General features: G+C 47.4%; 1 protein-coding gene across 1 annotated transcript in view; it reads left to right on the top strand.

Annotated features, from left to right (window-relative positions):
• The window catches only part of DVL3 (dishevelled segment polarity protein 3), a 153476-nt gene that overhangs the window by 21331 nt on the left and 112126 nt on the right, over nucleotides 1–20019 (top strand). The window contains 2 exon segments of the mRNA XM_075341512.1: nucleotides 6890–7097; nucleotides 7099–7178. Of these exon segments, the coding sequence (XP_075197627.1) occupies nucleotides 6890–7097; nucleotides 7099–7178 (288 nt within the window).

Raw genomic sequence — 20019 nt, 5'->3', positions numbered from 1 at the left:
AATGAGAACACGGATGTGTGTATAGCTCAATGAGAACACGGATATGTGTGTATAGCTCAATGAGAACACGGATGTGTGTATAGCTCCATGAGAACACGGATGTGTGTATAGCTCAATGAGAAGACTGATGTGTGTATAGCTCCATGAGAACATGGCTGTGCGTATAGCTCAATGAGAACACGGATGTGTGTATAGCTCAATGAGAAGACTGATGTGTGTATAGCTCAATGAGAACATGGATGTGTGTATAGCTCAATGAGAACATGGATGTGTGTATAGCTCAATGAGAACACGGATGTGTGTATAGCTCAATGAGAACACGGATGTGTGTATAGCTCAATGAGAACACGGATGTGTGTATAGCTCAATGAGAACACGGATGTGTGTATAGCTCAATGAGAACACGGATATGTGTGTATAGCTCAATGAGAACACTGATGTGTGTATAGCTCAATGAGAACACTGATGTGTGTATAGCTCAATGATAGGACTGATGTGTGTATAGCTCAATGAGAACACGGATGTGTGTATAACTCCATGAGAACACGGATGTGTGTATAGCTCAATGAGAACACGGATGTGTGTATAGCTCAATGAGAACATGATGTGTGTATAGCTCAATGAGAACACGGATGTGTGTATAGCTCAATGAGAACACGGATGTGTGTATAGCTCAATGAGAACACGGATGTGCGTATAGCTCAATGAGAACACGGATGTGTGTGTATAGCTCAATGAGAAGACGATGTGCGTATAGCTCAATGAGAAGACTGATGTGTGTATAGCTCAATGAGAACACGGATGTGCTTATAGCTCAATGAGAACATAGGATTCGTGCTCAATGAGAACACGGATGTGTGTATAGCTCAATGAGAACACGGATGTGTGGTATAGCTCATGAGAACACGGATGTGTGTATAGCTCAATGAGAACACGGATGTGTGTATAGCTCAATGAGAACACGGATATGTGTGTATAGCTCAATGAGAACACGGATGTGTGTATAGCTCAATGAGAACACGGATATGTGTGTATAGCTCAATGAGAACACGGATGTGTGTATAGCTCCATGAGAACACGGATGTGCGTATAGCTCAATGAGAACACGGATGTGTGTATAGCTCAATGAGAACACGGATGTGTGTATAGCTCAATGAGAACATGGATGTGTGTATAGCTCAATGAGAACACGGATGTGTGTATAGCTCAATGAGAACACGGATGTGTGTATAGCTCAATGAGAACACGGATGTGTGTATAGCTCAATGAGAACACGGATGTGTGTATAGCTCAATGAGAACACAGATGTGTGTATAGCTCAATGAGAACACGGATGTGTGTATAGCTCAATGAGAACACGGATGTGTGTATAGCTCAATGAGAACACGGATATGTGTGTATAGCTCAATGAGAACACGGATGTGTGTATAGCTCCATGAGAACACGGATGTGTGTATAGCTCAATGAGAAGACTGATGTGTGTATAGCTCCATGAGAACATGGATGTGCGTATAGCTCAATGAGAACACGGATGTGTGTATAGCTCAATGAGAAGACTGATGTGTGTATAGCTCAATGAGAACATGGATGTGTGTATAGCTCAATGAGAACATGGATGTGTGTATAGCTCAATGAGAACACGGATGTGTGTATAGCTCAATGAGAACACGGATGTGTGTATAGCTCAATGAGAACACGGATGTGTGTATAGCTCAATGAGAACACGGATGTGTGTATAGCTCAATGAGAACACGGATGTGTGTATAGCTCAATGAGAACACGGATGTGTGTATAGCTCAATGAGAACACGGATGTGTGTATAGCTCAATGAGAACACGGATGTGTGTGTGTAGCTCAATGAGAACATGGATGTGTGTATAGCTCAATGAGAACACGGATGTGTGTATAGCTCAATGAGAACACGGATATGTGTGTATAGCTCAATGAGAACACGGATGTGTGTATAGCTCCATGAGAACACGGATGTGCGTATAGCTCAATGAGAACACGGATGTGTGTATAGCTCAATGAGAACACGGATGTGTGTATAGCTCAATGAGAACACGGATGTGTGTGTGTAGCTCAATGAGAACATGGATGTGTGTATAGCTCAATGAGAACACGGATGTGTGTATAGCTCAATGAGAACACGGATGTGTGTATAGCTCAATGAGAACACGGATATGTGTGTATAGCTCAATGAGAACACGGATGTGTGTATAGCTCCATGAGAACACGGATCTGCGTATAGCTCAATGAGAACACGGATGTGTGTATAGCTCAATGAGAACACGGATGTGTGTATAGCTCAATGAGAACATGGATGTGTGTATAGCTCAATGAGAACATGGATGTGTGTATAGCTCAATGAGAACACGGATGTGTGTATAGCTCAATGAGAACACGGATGTGTGTATAGCTCAATGAGAACACGGATGTGTGTATAGCTCAATGAGAACACGGATATGTGTGTATAGCTCAATGAGAACACGGATGTGTGTATAGCTCCATGAGAACACGGATGTGTGTATAGCTCAATGAGAACATGGATGTGTGTATAGCTCAATGAGAACACGGATGTGTGTATAGCTCAATGAGAACACGGATGTGTGTATAGCTCAATGAGAACATGGATGTGTGTATAGCTCAATGAGAACATGGATGTGTGTATAGCTCAATGAGAACACGGATGTGTGTATAGCTCAATGAGAACACGGATGTGTGTATAGCTCAATGAGAACACGGATGTGTGTATAGCTCAATGAGAACACGGATGTGTGTATAGCTCAATGAGAACACGGATGTGTGTATAGCTCAATGAGAACACGGATGTGTGTATAGCTCAATGAGAACACGGATGTGTGTATAGCTCAATGAGAACACGGATGTGTGTATAGCTCAATGAGAAGACTGATGTGTGTATAGCTCAATGAGAACACGGATGTGTGTATAGCTCAATGAGAACACGGATGTGTGTATAGCTCAATGAGAACACGGATGTGTGTATAGCTCAATGAGAACACGGATGTGTGTATAGCTCAATGAGAACACGGATGTGTGTATAGCTCAATGAGAACACGGATGTGTGTATAGCTCAATGAGAACACGGATGTGTGTATAGCTCAATGAGAACACGGATGTGTGTATAGCTCAATGAGAACACGGATGTGTGTATAGCTCAATGAGAACACGGATGTGTGTATAGCTCAATGAGAACACGGATGTGTGTATAGCTCAATGAGAAGACTGATGTGTGTATAGCTCAATGAGAACACGGATGTGTGTATAGCTCAATGAGAACACGGATGTGTGTATAGCTCAATGAGAACACGGATGTGTGTATAGCTCAATGAGAACACGGATGTGTGTATAGCTCAATGAGAACACGGATGTGTGTATAGCTCAATGAGAACACGGATGTGTGTATAGCTCAATGAGAACACGGATGTGCGTATAGCTCAATGAGAACATGGATGTGCGTATAGCTCAATGAGAACACGGATGTGTGTATAGCTCAATGAGAACACGGATGTGTGTATAGCTCAATGAGAACACAGATGTGTGTATAGCTCAATGAGAACACGGATGTGTGTATAGCTCAATGAGAACACGGATATGTGTGTATAGCTCAATGAGAACACGGATGTGTGTATAGCTCCATGAGAACACGGATGTGTGTATAGCTCCATGAGAACACGGATGTGTGTATAGCTCAATGAGAACATGGATGTGTGTATAGCTCAATGAGAACACGGATGTGTGTATAGCTCAATGAGAACACGGATGTGTGTATAGCTCAATGAGAACATGGATGTGTGTATAGCTCAATGAGAACACGGATATGTGTGTATAGCTCAATGAGAACACGGATGTGTGTATAGCTCAATGAGAAGACTGATGTGTGTATAGCTCAATGAGAAGACTGATGTGTGTATAGCTCAATGAGAAGACTGATGTGTGTATAGCTCAATGAGAACACTGATGTGTGTATAGCTCAATGAGAACACGGATGTGTGTATAGCTCAATGAGAACACGGATGTGTGTATAGCTCAATGAGAACACTGATGTGTGTATAGCTCAATGAGAACACGGATGTGTGTATAGCTCAATGAGAACACGGATGTGTGTATAGCTCAATGAGAAGACTGATGTGTGTATAGCTCAATGAGAACACGGATGTGTGTATAGCTCAATGAGAACACGGATGTGTGTATAGCTCAATGAGAACACGGATGTGTGTATAGCTCAATGAGAACACGGATGTGTGTATAGCTCAATGAGAACACGGATGTGTGTATAGCTCAATGAGAACACGGATGTGTGTATAGCTCAATGAGAACACGGATGTGTGTATAGCTCAATGAGAACACGGATGTGTGTATAGCTCAATGAGAACACGGATGTGTGTATAGCTCAATGAGAACACGGATGTGTGTATAGCTCAATGAGAACACGGATGTGTGTATAGCTCAATGAGAACACGGATGTGTGTATAGCTCAATGAGAAGACTGATGTGTGTATAGCTCAATGAGAAGACTGATGTGTGTATAGCTCAATGAGAACACGGATGTGTGTATAGCTCAATGAGAACACGGATGTGTGTATAGCTCAATGAGAACACGGATGTGTGTATAGCTCAATGAGAACACGGATGTGTGTATAGCTCAATGAGAACACGGATGTGTGTATAGCTCAATGAGAACACGGATGTGTGTATAGCTCAATGAGAACACGGATGTGTGTATAGCTCAATGAGAACACGGATGTGTGTATAGCTCAATGAGAACACGGATGTGTGTATAGCTCAATGAGAACACGGATGTGTGTATAGCTCAATGAGAACACGGATGTGTGTATAGCTCAATGAGAACACGGATGTGTGTATAGCTCAATGAGAACACGGATGTGTGTATAGCTCAATGAGAACACGGATGTGTGTATAGCTCAATGAGAACACGGATGTGTGTATAGCTCAATGAGAACACGGATGTGTGTATAGCTCAATGAGAACACGGATGTGTGTATAGCTCAATGAGAACACGGATGTGTGTATAGCTCAATGAGAACACGGATGTGTGTATAGCTCAATGAGAACACGGATGTGTGTATAGCTCAATGAGAACACGGATGTGTGTATAGCTCAATGAGAACACGGATGTGTGTATAGCTCAATGAGAACACGGATGTGTGTATAGCTCAATGAGAACACGGATGTGTGTATAGCTCAATGAGAACACACACGGATGTGTGTATAGCTCAATGAGAACACGGATGTGTGTATAGCTCAATGAGAACACGGATGTGTGTATAGCTCAATGAGAACACGGATGTGTGTATAGCTCAATGAGAACACGGATGTGTGTATAGCTCAATGAGAAGACTGATGTGTGTATAGCTCAATGAGAAGACTGATGTGTGTATAGCTCAATGAGAAGACTGATGTGTGTATAGCTCAATGAGAACACGGATGTGTGTATAGCTCAATGAGAACACGGATGTGTGTATAGCTCAATGAGAACACTGATGTGTGTATAGCTCAATGAGAACACGGATGTGTGTATAGCTCAATGAGAACACGGATGTGTGTATAGCTCAATGAGAACACGGATGTGTGTATAGCTCAATGAGAACACGGATGTGTGTATAGCTCAATGAGAACACGGATGTGTGTATAGCTCAATGAGAACACGGATGTGTGTATAGCTCAATGAGAACACGGATGTGTGTATAGCTCAATGAGAACACGGATGTGCGTATAGCTCAATGAAATTCGGGGTCTATTTGCTGTTTAAGGCTTCTGCCACACTCACGTGAAAATCACGCACGTGCCGAGAGACACGTATTTTCCCTGCGTGTTGCGTGCAGGTAAGTACGTGTCTCTGGTACGTGCGTGACACGTGTGTTCTACGTGTGCTATCCGCGATAGCACACGTAGAATCAGTAATTATTATACTCACCTGGTCCTTCCTGATGTCCGTGCTGCTGTCCGTGGTGCTGATCCTCGGTCTCCAGCCCTCCCGACTCCCCGCTGCTGCTGCTGCCAGGCTGTGAAGTGAATATTCAATGAGAATAATGAGCGGCGGTCGGCAGCAAGAGGCAGCAGCGGCAGAGACAGGAGGGCTGGAGAAGGTGAGTTAATGTTTTTTTTTTTTTTAACTGACATGTGTGTTTTCTCCGGCGCGTGTGACACGGGACCGCATCCACACTACACCCGTGTGGTGCGGGTGCGGGCCGTGTGACACCCGTGCTGCCGGCGAAAAACCGGACATGTCAGCGCTTTGAAAATCGCACACACGTACAAACGCACACGGACACACGTTCCGTGTGGTTTTACGTGTGTGTGCCTGCTACAATAGGGTAGCATTGGTTAAAGTGTCTCCGTGCCGCCGGTACGTGTAAAAAATGACAAACACGTGCCGGAGGCACGGATGTGTGGCACAGGCCTAAGAAAAAACCTAACGTGTCACAGGTGTACGATGGACGTGCCTCTAGCCGTGCTACAGAAGGCTACACTCCGCTCCGCCACCCTGTGCTGTTACCAGCAGCATACACTGTGCCCTGAGGAATAGCGCCGCTCCTTGTCTATGGCCTGCCTGCAGCTGTACACGTTACTGTGCATCATAAAGCATTGCAGCACCACCATAGAGCAGCTACTTATAAACTAATCCGCTCATGGGCGGATATCCGGGGCTACACCAGGTCACATGATAAGGGGCGTGACCGGCGACTACAGACGGCTCATCAGCGCACGCGCAGGAAGCAAGTAAACGGCGGCCTGTGTGTAGTACAGGGAGCGGCGGGAGTCCTCGGAGAGTGGCGGGGGTGTATCCCTGCCGGACTGCTGTGTGTGGGGCAGGGGCTGACAGGCCACACTAAGTGTTTATTAGTGCCCCCCCGCTCCGCCGTCTCCCTGTTCTCCTGACATCTCCCCTATGGCCTCCCGTGTATGACAGCTCCTGGGGCCGGGCCCCCGCCACCCCCGGTGATCGTCCTCTGCCCCTGAGCGGAGCACCATGGGGGGAGACCAAGGTTATTTACCATCTGGACGAGCAGGAGACGCCGTATTTGGTCAAACTGCCGGTGCCGTCTGAATCGGGTGACGCTGGGAGACTTCAAGGGGGTGCTCAACAAGCCCAACTACAAGTTCTTCTTCAAGTCTATGGATGATGATTTCGGGTGAGTGCAGCTGTGCGGATGCGGACTACTGCCCCCGGCCTGATGGTCTACTTCCCTGCGGTCAGATTGTCCTGCTTCTCCACCGCCAGGTGGACTACTACCCCACCAGACGGCCTGCTCCCCCAGACACTACTGCCCCCCGCCTGTCTACTACTCCGTGCTCTGCTTCCCTGCCGCCAGGTGGTCTGCTTCCCCACTGCCTACTGTCCCGCTACCAGGCGGTCTGCTTCCCCACTGCCTACTGTCCCGCTACCAGGCGGTCTGCTTCCCCACCAGAAGGCCTGCTCCCCCAGAGACTACTGCCCCCCGCCTGTCTACTACTCCGTGCTCTGCTTCCCCGCCGCCAGGCGGTCTGCTTCCCTACTTCCACTTCCTGCCGCCAGGCGGTCTGCTTCCCCCATCGCCTACTGTCCCGCCACCAGGCGGTCTGCTTCCCTGCCACCAGGCGGTCTACTACCCCACCAGAAGGCCTGCTCCCCCAGAGACTACTGCCCCCCCGCCTGTCTACTACTCCGTGCTCTGCTTCCCTGCCGCCAGGTGGTCTGCTTCCCCACTGCCTACTGTCCCGCTACCAGGCGGTCTGCTTCCCCACTGCCTACTGTCCCGCTACCAGGCGGTCTGCTTCCCCACCAGAAGGCCTGCTCCCCCAGAGACTACTGCCCCCCGCCTGTCTACTACTCCGTGCTCTGCTTCCCCCCGCCGCCAGGCGGTCTGCTTCCCTACTTCCCTGCCGCCAGGCGGTCTGCTTCCCCATCCAGCCTACTGTTCCCCGCCACCAGGCGGTCTGCTTCCCTGCCACCAGGCGGTCTACTACCCCACCAGAAGGCCTGCTCCCCCAGAGACTACTGCCCCCCCGCCTGTCTACTACTCCGTGCTCTGCTTCCCCCCGCCGCCAGGCGGTCTGCTTCCCTACTTCCCTGCCCGCCAGGCGGTCTGCTTCCCCACCGCTTACTGTCCCGCCACCAGGCCGTCTATTTCCCCACCAAGACGGTCTGCTCCCCCAGAGACTACTGACCCCAACCTGTCTACTACTCCGTGCTCTGCTGGCCCCGCCGCCAGGCGGTCTGCTTCCCCACCGCCTACTGCCCCGCCGCCAGGCTGTCTGCTTCCCTACTGCCCCCGCCGCCAGGCGGTCTGCTTCCCTGCCGCCAGGTGGTCTGCTTCCCCACCAGACAGTCTGCTCCCCCAGAGACTACTCTGCCCCCCCGCCTGTCTACTACTCTGTGCTCTGCTGCCCCGCCGCCAGGTGGTCTGCTTCCCCCACCGCCTGCTGCCCCCGCCGCCAGGCCTAGTGCCCCCACCGCCAGGCGATCTGCTTCCCACATGCCTACTGCCCCACACCGCCAGGTGGGTCTTCCCTGACGCCTAGTGCCCCACCACCAGACGACGATCTGCTTCCCCTGCCTGACAGTCTGCTTCCCCGACACCTACTGCCCCACTGCCAGGTGGTCTACTTCCCTGCCGCCAGACAGTCTATTTCCCTGCCGCCAGGCGGTCTACTTCTCCCGCCAGACAGTCTGCTTCCCCGACGCCTACTGCCCCGCTGCCAGGTGGTCTACTTCCCCCGCCAGGTGGTCTGCTTCCCCGATGCCTACTGCCCTGCTGCCAGGCGGTCTGCTTCACCCGATGCCTACTGCCCTGCTGCCCAAGCGGTCTACTTCCCCGCCATCTGCTGTAATAGGCACGTTCAGCTGGCAGCTTGTTCTCCACCTCTGCCCGTGCGTCACCCTATAATCAATGTGCTAATGTACCCTATTGTTATAAGAGCCATATATGTGCCCCGTCAGATGACCTTATCCAGACCAGACTTCCTAAGACAGATTTTCCCCGCCATCATATACCGGTACTTTACTTCCTGACTATTTCTTGGAGACCCCCCTGCACCCCCCACCCCCCGGCTCAGAGAACCACTTATAAATGCAATTTTGGGTAGTTAACTCAAATAGGTTTGCGGTGTATGATTTTCGGTCCGCTCTACATCAGACCTGTACCATTATTGTGCCCATTAGTAATCTGCCTTTGTCCTCCCTTATGATTGTGTGCTGTTTTGGACTCTTTTTCAATATTAACATCCATGGGAATATTAATATCGTGATGAGGGTACTTGCTATTTCAAGCCTTCTCCTCTGGGGAGCCAGCGATGTGTAGGACGAGACATAAAGCAGTGCAGCGCCTCATATTGATGGCCGTGAGTCATTGTTCTGGGGGATTAGGAAAGACATGAGCGGCTGATGGTATACAGTCATTGTAGACGCTGTGTGACGTCATTGCTCGCTTCTCTGAATACAATGGCTCGGCTCCAGGACTGCTTGCCCCTTCAATGCCTCCTTGAAGCTCTGCCCCAGGCCCTTTGTTTCCTGGAGAGAAGGAGCAGAGCTACAGAAGAGACCGCTGCGGTGACAGCAAAGAGTTTAGAAAAAGTAAACAGTGTGGATAGCTGGGCATTTCTATAGGCGGCGGGCCGGATACTATATCACAGCGTTCAGTGGGGGCTGGCAGCGTGGATCATAGCTGTAACAATGTCGTGTGATTCTGTTATTCTCCACATTGAATGAGTGAACTTGATCTGTTGTCCGATCGCCCTGAGAAGTGACGCTCGCCTTGTGTTAGATTTCATCGCAGGTTTGGATCAAGTTTCCAGCACTCTTTACATTGCATTATGATTTTCACTTGTAATTTTTCTTTCTTCCCTCCTGTCAGCCTCTTTATTTCGGATGCAGGATTATATTACCCCAGCAATATGTTTTTACTGGTTTTGGGTTTGTAGCAAAGTTCAAAAGCAGCAGTGTGTCCTGGTCCTGTAACTCCCAGGTGCTCGGAGCGTGTCCGGAGCTGTAGGTAGCGCTCAGTACTTGTTTGAGGATTAAAAGAGTTACTAGCACATGATGCTGTCACTTAGCAGGTATACAATGGCCAACAATAGGAGACGGAAAATTACTCATTAACGGCGCTTTTATTTTGACATGCTAATCTTAATGAGGCTGATGTGTGTATACATTTCTGGTGACATGTTTGGCTAAAATAGTGTTCTAATTGAGTTGTTCATGTCTGCTAAGAAAATGGCCTGAAGATCCGTAGAAAAATCTGTATATTACTAGCAGGCGTACGCTTTACGTCTCAGGTGTGCAATGGACAGTCGTCTGCAAGTGGATGATCATTTGTGAAGCCCCATTAATTCTGTTATCTGCTTTTACAGAGGGCTCCAGCAATCCCTGTCATTCTCAGTTACTTTTTCTTAGGTTAAAGTCAGTCTGTCAGCAGGTTTTTGTGTGTAATATGAGGGCAGCAGGAGGTGGAGGCTGAGACACTGATGTCAGAGATGTCACTTAGGCTGCTTTCACACATCCGGTTTTTGCTGTGCGGCACAATCCGGCTCTTTGCAGAAAAAACACAACTGTTTTTTCCGCATAGACTTTCATTAGTGCCAGATTATGCCTCATGGCCTTGCGTTCGGGTCCGGTTTTTGCCGGATGCGGCATATTTAGCCCATGCGGCGGCCAGATGGAACGTTGCCAGGCACGTTTTTTGTCCGGGCAAAAAAAAAAAACGCATTGAGGCGCTTTTTCCAATGCATGCCTATGGATGCCGGATGCGGCAAAAACCGCATCCGGTTGCCGCATGCGTTTTTTTTGCACTGCACATGCTCAGTAGCGTGCCGCAACCGGCAAAAACCGGACTGGCCGCATGTAAAAACGTATTCAAAGGATGCGGTGTTTTCGCCGCATCCGTTGCATAGGTTTTAGCGCCGGATTTAGCCGCACTGCTAAAACCGGATGTGTGAAAGCAGCCTTATTAGGCTATGTGCGCACTAGGCGTTTTTTTCACGCTGCGTTTTTCATGTGCGTTTTTTGTCTAAAAAAACGCACCCGCGGCTAAAAAAACGCGGCACAAAAACGCATGCGTTTTTGCCGCGCGATTTGGTGCGTTTTTTGCTGCGTTTTTTGCTCACTGCGTTTTTAATCAGTGTACAATGCCATTAAAGATTGTTGATGAAAAAAAAAAAAAAAAAAGGTCTGATGTCATTTCCTTCTTCAAAATGTTCATTGTATGCAGGAGAGCAGACAGCAGCTGCAGAACTACAAGTCTCAGCATTCTCCATTCACTAGTGTATGCAGGAGAGCAGGCAGCAGCTGCAGAACTACAAGTCTCAGCATCCTCCATTCACTAGTGTATGCAGGAGAGCAGACCAGAAGCTGCAGAACTACAAGGCTCAGCAGCCTCCATCCAGGACTGTATGCAGTTTTTTGCCCAAAAAGAAAAAAAAAATGACATGGGCTTCGCCATATTTTTGTATGCTAGCCGGGTACAGCAGGCAGATACGGGCTGCCCCCAACCCCCAGCTGCCTATTTGTACCCGGCTGGGAACCAAAAATATAGAGAAGCCCTTTTTTTTTTAATTATTTCATGAAATAATTAAAAAAAAAAAAATGACGTGGGCTTCGCCATATTTTTGTATGCTAGCCGGGTACAGCTAGGCAGGTACGGGCTGCCCCCCAACCCCCAGCTGCCTATTTGTACCTGGCTGGGAACCAAAAATATAGAGAAGCCCTTTTTTTTTTAATTATTTCATGAAATAATTAAAAAAAAAAAATGACGTGGGCTTCGCCTAATTTTTGAGTCCAGCCGGGTACAACTAGGCAGCTGGGGATTGGAATCCACAGTGCAGGGTGCCCATGCTTTCTGGGCACCCCCACTGCGAATTGCAGTCCGCAGCCACCCCAGAAAATGGCGCTTTCATAGAAGCGCCATCTTCTGGCGCTGTATCCAACTCTTCTAGCTGCCCTGATGCCGGGTGGCTAGCTAGGTAATAATGGAGTTAGGGCTAGCTGTATATTATCAGCTAGCCCTAAGCCCGAAATTCATGGTGTCACGCCAATATTAGACATGGCCACCATGAATTTTCTAGTAATGATAAAAAAAAAACACAACACACAGAAAAATATTTTTATTAGAAATAAAACACAACACAATTAGTGACTCCATCTTTATTGAAATAAACCCCCCCTCCGCAGTAATCCTGGGTCAGGGTCCCGCGCCGTCCAATCAGGATCCAATATCATCTGATCGGTTTGCTGGAAGGCAAAGCGATCAGATGATGTGTCCAGGATCAAGTGCCTGAATCACATCACACATCAGCTGATTGTATAAAAGCCGTTTATTACAATCACCAGATGCATCAGTAGAAAAAAAAAAAAATAATACTCACTTATGTGCTGTGCTGATTACCGGCAGCTCCTGGAGCGATCGATTGGACAGGAGTCTGATCCTATACGATCGCTGCCGGAGCTGCCGGTAATCAGCTGATGAAGTCCCCTGACGGCAGGATCAGCTGATAGCCGACCGGGCGCGAAAAAGCCGGCGGACACCGCCATCAGCTGATGCGTCAGGTGACTGCATCAGGTGATCCACGGCCTAGGTCCCTGCAAGCAAGGTCCTGCCGGCCGGGGAGACTGGCACACAGCCAGAGCGGCGGGACCGGGAGGAGATGGGAGCGGGCATGGCACCGAGACCCTGCGGACAGGTGAGTATATGACATTTTTTTATTTTTCTACTGTTCACTTTGGTTTTCGCCGCTCGCCTCCACCTCCCGCCCAGACATGGCGCCGCACGGAGCTGACATGCACAGGACGGGAGGTGGAAGGCAGCGGTGACGGTACCGCGGAGGATTCATGCTTCTGTGTTTACCAACAGAAGGAATCCTCTTCCTGTACACGTCACTGTAGTGCCCACCCCTTGCGTTTATAGCTGCGTTTTTAGTCATAGAAACGCGGCTATATGCGTTTATTCATTGCGTTTTTAACATCTCATTGAATTCAATGAGTGAAAAACGCAGTGGAAAACGCAGAAATAATTGACATGCTGCGTTTTTGTGGTCACCACAAAAACGCAGCTAAAAAAAAACGCTGTGTGAGGACAGCACTTCTGAAAACCCATTGACATTGCTGGGGAAGCAATGTCACTCCTTGCGTTTTTCAGCACAAAAACGCGGTAAAACGCCGCTAAAAACGCGGCAAAAACGCCTAGTGCGCACATAGCCTTAGGCTGTGTGCTGTTTCAATACAATGAATGTTTTCTAAGCATCCTGGTCCAACCACGCCACCCGCCTGATTAGCTTACTGTACTCGGCTGCTAATCAGGGGCGTGGGTGAGGTCTGCCTTCTGAACACTGGTTGTCACAACTGCTGAACCCAGTAATTTAAGTGATCGATTAATAGAATCGTGGTCTCTATCTCTACACTATGATGCCCTCAGATCAGGTAGCAAAAACCTGGTGACAGATTCCCGTTAAAGGGTCAGTCAATTTGACAAAAATACTCACCCCTTGCTACACATGACCAATCCTGCAAGGTCCACTCAGCGACATTTATGGTCCGGATTGGAGTAGTTGTATGATCAATTTTGCAAAACACAATTTTTTTTCTATTATGTGTTTCACTGAATTAAAAAAAAAAAAATTAAAAATCTTCCTTTCAACTTCACTTAAGGCCCCTTTCAGGCGTCCATGTTTAAACAGGTGCAAGTCACACGTATCTGTATGGTTGTCCGTGTGGCATACGTGTGAAGTCTGTGTGACTGGTACAGGTAAAAAATGCATGATACTGAAATTAATGTGTTAAAGATGGGGAAAAGCCTGAAAAATTATATTTAGATATAAAAAGATGGAATAGATAAACTATAGAGAGATATAAAGAGAGAACATATATAAAATAGACAGAACAGAGATGCCCAATAGATAGAGGTGGCCAGCTGTTTTACAGCATTTTGATTTTTCAATTAAAAAAAAAGTGACGTGGGGTCCCCACAATTTTCATATCCAGCACAGGAATAGCAGCAGCTGCGGGCTGCAACTTCCAACTGTCTGCTGTACCTTGGCTGGTTATGAAAAATAGAACAGATTCCCCCCCCTTTTTTTTTTTTTTTGTTTAAAAAATGACGTGCAGTCCCCTCCATTTTATTAAAACCAGCCAAGTACAGCAGACAATTGGGGGCTGATATTGGGGTAAGAAGGGGCCATGGTTATTTGGCCCAATCCAGCCTAACAATAGCAGCCCGCAGCCGCCCCCAGAAATGGCGCATCCATTAGATGCGCAAATTCTGATGCTGGACCCAGCTCTTACTGTTGCCCTGGTGCGGTGGCAAATGGGGTAATATTTTTTGGGTTGATGCCAGCTTCAGCTGGCATCAAGCCCTGCTATTAGTAATATGTTGGCGTCTAGCGACACACCCCCATTACTAATCCAGAAGTTGAAAGGAGAATAAAGAAGTTTATTTGAACATAGAAACTTCGACTCCAGCCCCTCAATCACCAATTTGTTTATTTTTAAAAAAAATAAAAAAACATATAAAAGGTCCGCCGTAATCCATGGTGGAATCCCACGATGTTCTCATCCAAAAACAACCTAAAAAGAGAAAATTATTCAATAAATAAAGACAAGAGACACCCCTTTTTCCAGTTTATTTCCTTGTCAAAGCCCTAATCCTGGCCCACCGTAATCCAATTAGGGGGGGTCCCACATGGATCCCCGTACTGCTGGCACATTCAATGGAAAACCGAAACGTTCCCCAATTTGTGAGAGCAGCCCCTGTGACACACACAGACTGCTGTGTATGCTTCCCTGCGGTGACCTGGACCTCATGAGGGTCAGCACAGGTCACCACAGGGGGGTGCCCTTATCAGTTTCTTGGAAAATCCACTGACCCCCTGTTGTCACTGTGCGCACACACACTGCTGGATACTCACCTGTCCCCAGTGCTGATGTCCCTGGCACTGCTGCTTCCAGCTCCTCAGTGCATATGCAATGACTTTAATGAGCGGGGCAAGTGACAGAGGTGCCGAAGACTGCAGCACTGGGGACAAGTGAGTATGGAAAATCATGTTTTTCTTTTTCCAAAGACATGTTTTTTCCGGTACGTGTCACACAGATCACCTCAGTGTCCAACCCATGTGACACCCGTGCTGCCGGTGAAAATAACGTGTGTGTGTGTGGCCACGCTGCCTTACACTGTCCGTGTGAAAATACGACCGTGTGAGTAACACCATAGAATGACATGGGTACGTGTTGCATCCGTGTTAAAAACGGATGTCATACGTACCTGAAACACGGACGTCTGAAGCTGGCCTAAGACTGCAGTTTGAGATCCGTGTAACATGTCTGTATTTTGTTTTTTGGTTTTTTTTTCTATTTCTTTCTCTCTACCACACGGATCCATAGTTTAATTGATCCATGCGCACGTCTGTTTTAAAAACCTGTCCGTGTCTGATCCGTGAGACTCTGAGAGGGTCCTTTTCTCACCTGTTTTGCAGATCAGACTCTGCCTTTTAAAGGGATCCTGTCACATTGCAAAAAGCTATTTATCAGCAGATAATTGGCATAATTCACAGGTAAAAAGCGTTAAAATGCTGCCTGGCCGCCTTATTAAAATTGTGGCTTGAAAATTGAAGTTTTCCTCCCAGGAGCTGCTGGCTTTCAGTCTTCAGAGCATGCTGGGAGAGATTGCAGTCATCCCTCATTATATATGGACAGCGGCACTCCGGCATTTTGATTGACAGCTCGCTGTGCACAGATGCACTGCAGAGCTGTTGTCATTCAAAGTGTCGGATCGCTGCTCCTCACTATAGTCCGAATCCGATGACTCGGGAGGAGCAGTTTTCTTCTGGTTATCACACTATCGGTAAGGAGGCCAAGCAGCATTGTAACACTATGTGCAGTCCAAGGTGACGGGTTCCTTTGAAAGTCTATGTGGATCTGCATAAAACTGAGAAACCCGGAAGGCAGACATTGCATCAGAATTTGTTTTTTTTGTTTTTTTTTTGTTTTTTTTCTCTCTCTAACTTGGTCATTATTAACAGTCAATGCATATTCCTCCCCCCCCCCCCCACATAGAGAAAAAGTGAGGGGGGTGGGGGGACAAAAAGCAGATGCACCTAAGATGAAACACGGATGTGTGAATACAGCCTAAGAAGCCTCTTGTATCTGTCAATCACATCACTTGTATAGAAATTATGACAGTACTTTGCAAATTACTTAGGTTAATGGAAAGATCCAAAATCTAAAATATTCCATATACCGTGCCATAAAGGTCGTGTATATTAAAATATCTATTCTTTATCGCATAAGCACGAGATTTGTGATGCCGCATGGGCCAAAAAGCCAGTATTAGGCCCTGTGCGCACTAGTGCGTTTTACCCGCGGATTTGCCTCGGAAATTTCTTGAGAAACGTCTGCAATCTTTGTGCAGACATTTCCCAGCAAATCCTATGTGAAAAAAAATAGCTTTGCGCACTGTGCGGATTTTTCTCAAGAAATTTTCTTGAGAACAATTTCTTAGGAAAATTTCTTGAGAAAATGAGCATGTCCATTATTTTCCGCAGGTACCTGCGGTATACCCCCGGAATTTCACTCCATTCACTGTAATGTAATCGCGAAATACCGGGGGGTATACCGCAGGTAGCAAATGATGTGCGGTTATACCCCCGGTATAGCCGCGATTTACCTGCGGTAATGCTCATCGCTGCCTGCGGTTATTGCAGGAAGTGATGTCATTATGGCAGGAAGAGGAAGCGGAGCAGAGTAAACACACACGTCACACTCCCTGGAAGCCGCACAGAAGCACTTCCGTGCGACCTCCAGGTGCCCGTGCAGTGTGTCCCGCTCCAGCCTCGCGGCTGCCTGCACTGCAGCGTGTCAGTGTGTGTCCGCAGTGTCAGCAGCTTGTCACGCTGCTGCGCAGGCAGACACAGACACAGACAACACTGACACTGACACTGACACGTATCAGTTTCTGCCCCGCAGTGTAAGCAGCCAGTCACGCGGCACCGCAGGCAGACACAGACACCCTGCAGTGCTGGCCAGCCGTGGGTATGACGATAGCTGCTGTCAGGAGGTGAGATCATTACCTGCGACAATCTCCTGCCTCCTGACGTTACCGCGGTCACTGCTCTCTATGCCCGTCTCGCGAGCGGCCCGAGATTGTCACTAGCGGTGACGTCACGGGCTCTCGCGATACTTTTGACAACGCGGCGGGCATAGAAGTCAGTGACAGCGCTGACGTCAGCAGTACAGGAGATGATCACAGCATGTAATCATCTCATCTAACCTCCTGACAGCAGCGCTATGCAGTGACCTGGGCTATTGATGTTAGCTCAGGTCACTGCATTGCTTTCCCAACCAATGGGGAACATTCTGTTCTTCTTTGACTGGGACAGCGACTATGGTATGGATCGCTGTGGGGACCCCCCCCCACCCCTATTGGATTACGCCGGATGTGTTCTTTTCAATAAATTGGTGAGAGAGGGAATGTTTTGGGGAGTGTTTTTTCAAATAAAACTTTTTGTTTATTTTTTATTTCTTACTGACTGGGTTGGGGATGTCGGGTATCTGATAGACGCCTGACCTCACCAACCCCAGGGCTTGATGCCAGGTGATATTACACATCTGGCATCAACCCTATATATTACCTCGTTTGTCAACGCACCAGGGCAACAGGATGAGTTTGGGCGAAGCGCCAGGATTGGCACGTCTAATGGATGCGCCACTTCTGGGGCGGCTGCGGCCTGCTATTTTTAGGCTGGGGAGTGTCCAATAACAGTGGCCTCCCTAGTCTGAGAATACCAGACCACAGCTGTCCGCTTTACCTCGGCTGGTGATGCAATTTGGGGGGACCCCACGTTTTTTGTTTTAAATTATTTATTTAATGTAACATAACAGTGTGGGGTGCCCTCTGTTTTGGATTACCAGCCAAGGTGAAGCTGCCAGCTGTGGTTTGCAGGCTGCAGCCGTCTGCTTTACCCTAGCTGGCTACAAAAGATGGGGGGGACCTCACGTCGTGTGTTTTTTTTTTTTTTTTGTTTTTTTTTTTATTTTATTTATTTTATGGCTAAATACAAGGCTAAGCACCCTTTAGTGCTACATGAAAGTCTCTAAAGGGTGCCAGCTTAGAAAATGCAGGGGGGTGGGACATTATATAGGTCTTTCTCATCTATCTATTCATCTATCCATCTTTCCCTCTATCCATTATCTATCGATTATCTATATTATTTATTGCAAAACCACAGGGACCAACCTGCGGTAAATCCGCATGCGTTTTTCCCGCAGGTGCGGAAATCTTCAACTCCCAGAAGTTTCTCAAGAAATTTTCTTGAGAAAAATCACTTTTCTAGTGCGCACAGAGCCTTACAAGGGTTACCTTAGGAATATGATAATAATGGCCAATCCATAGTAAAATGTGACTATGGATCGACTATCCTAGGTCCTGTGGCTGCTTGATGTACACTACGGCTCTGGACTTTTGTAGTTGATGTTTGTAGTTACTGCAGCTCAGCTCCAATGGAGGTGAATGAGCTGAGCTAGCTTATTCGAGAATGGCCCAGCACAGTGAATGGTGCTGTGGTGTTCTGGCCTTTGTATACTGTTAACTTTCAGTGGCCCTGGGACCTGCTGATGAGTAAAGCTGCCGCGGGGGGCCCAATAATAAAAGGTACCCGCTTTATATGCCAACGTTGTGGCCGTCGTGCACCTTATTGATGGGGACCGAATCCTCAGTACTGTGTTAAAGTGTTTTTGCTTGTGGGGACTGGTAGTTTCATCAGGAGTCGGGAAGAAAAGGTTTGCATCAGAGCTGCTTTTCATTGACCCCTGTGACCGCGTCTTGTCAGTAAGAGATGATACCAAGGCACTCGGTGAACAAAGTTTATTTGTTGACAATCAGTGCAGCATGCTACATCTGTATTAGAAAGTTGCCAACATTTCGGTGCACATGACCTTTTTCACTGCTTCAGAGGAATGACCCATCTCAAATTAGAATATCAAAACGTTAAAGGGAGCCGAACACCACTTTTTTGTCCTATAAGCTGTGGCCACCACCACTGGGCTCTTATATACAGCATTCTAACATGCTGTATATAAGAGCTCAGGCCGGGGGTATAACCTAAAAAACACTTTATAATACCTAACGGTTGTGCGGTGGGCCTAATGGGAGTCTCCGTTGTCCGGTGCCAGCGCCGCCTCTTCTGGCCATCTTTGTGCTCCTTCTCTAGCCGCAGTGCATGACAGGTCCGACATCATCCACACTCGCCGGCATTCAGATCATCAGCAGGTGCAGTTTGATCTGCCCTGAGCATGGCAGATCAAAGTATGATGGTGCGCCTGCACAGGACCGGCGAGTGTGTAAGACGTAGCCGCATCATGCATCCAGGCTTCAGAAAGAGGACGAGGATGGCCGAAAGAGGCGGCACCGGGACAACGGAGACACCCATTAGGCCCCCAGCGCGACCGTTAGCTAAGTATTATAAAGTGTTTTTTATGTTATACCCAGCATGTTAGAATGCTGTATACAAGAACCCGGTGGTGGTGGCTGCAGCTTATAGGGCAAAAAAGTGGTGACAGGTTCCCTTTAATTTATTTCAGTAATACAATACCAAAAAAGGGACACACACATTATAGTCATTACACAGGGATCTATTTCAAGTCTTTTATTTCTGTTACTGTTGATGATTATTGCTTACAGCCAATGAAAACCTAAAAGGTGGGTTTCCTAAAGCTTATTTATTTTTTTTTTCTTTCCATTTAGGTACATTTTAAAGTGTCTATAAACCAATGTGATACAAGTAAAATATATCTTTGTACCGTGTTAGCTAGTAGAGATAAAAAAAAATTGTTTAAAAGAACGGAGTCCTCAGTGGTTGATACCTTTTAATGGCTAACTGAAAAGATGCTAATATATTGCAAGCTCGAAAGCTTGCAATTATTACCATCTTTTCAGTTAGCCATTAAAAGGTATCAACCACTGAGGACTCTGTTCTTTTAAACAATTTTTTTTATAAACCAATGTGTCACATAGA

Source organism: Anomaloglossus baeobatrachus, chromosome 3, assembly GCF_048569485.1.
Source record: "Anomaloglossus baeobatrachus isolate aAnoBae1 chromosome 3, aAnoBae1.hap1, whole genome shotgun sequence".
Taxonomy (NCBI): Eukaryota; Metazoa; Chordata; class Amphibia; order Anura; family Aromobatidae; genus Anomaloglossus; species Anomaloglossus baeobatrachus.
The sequence above is the reverse complement of the archived record's forward strand: the minus strand, read 5'-3'. Positions and strand labels throughout refer to the sequence as shown.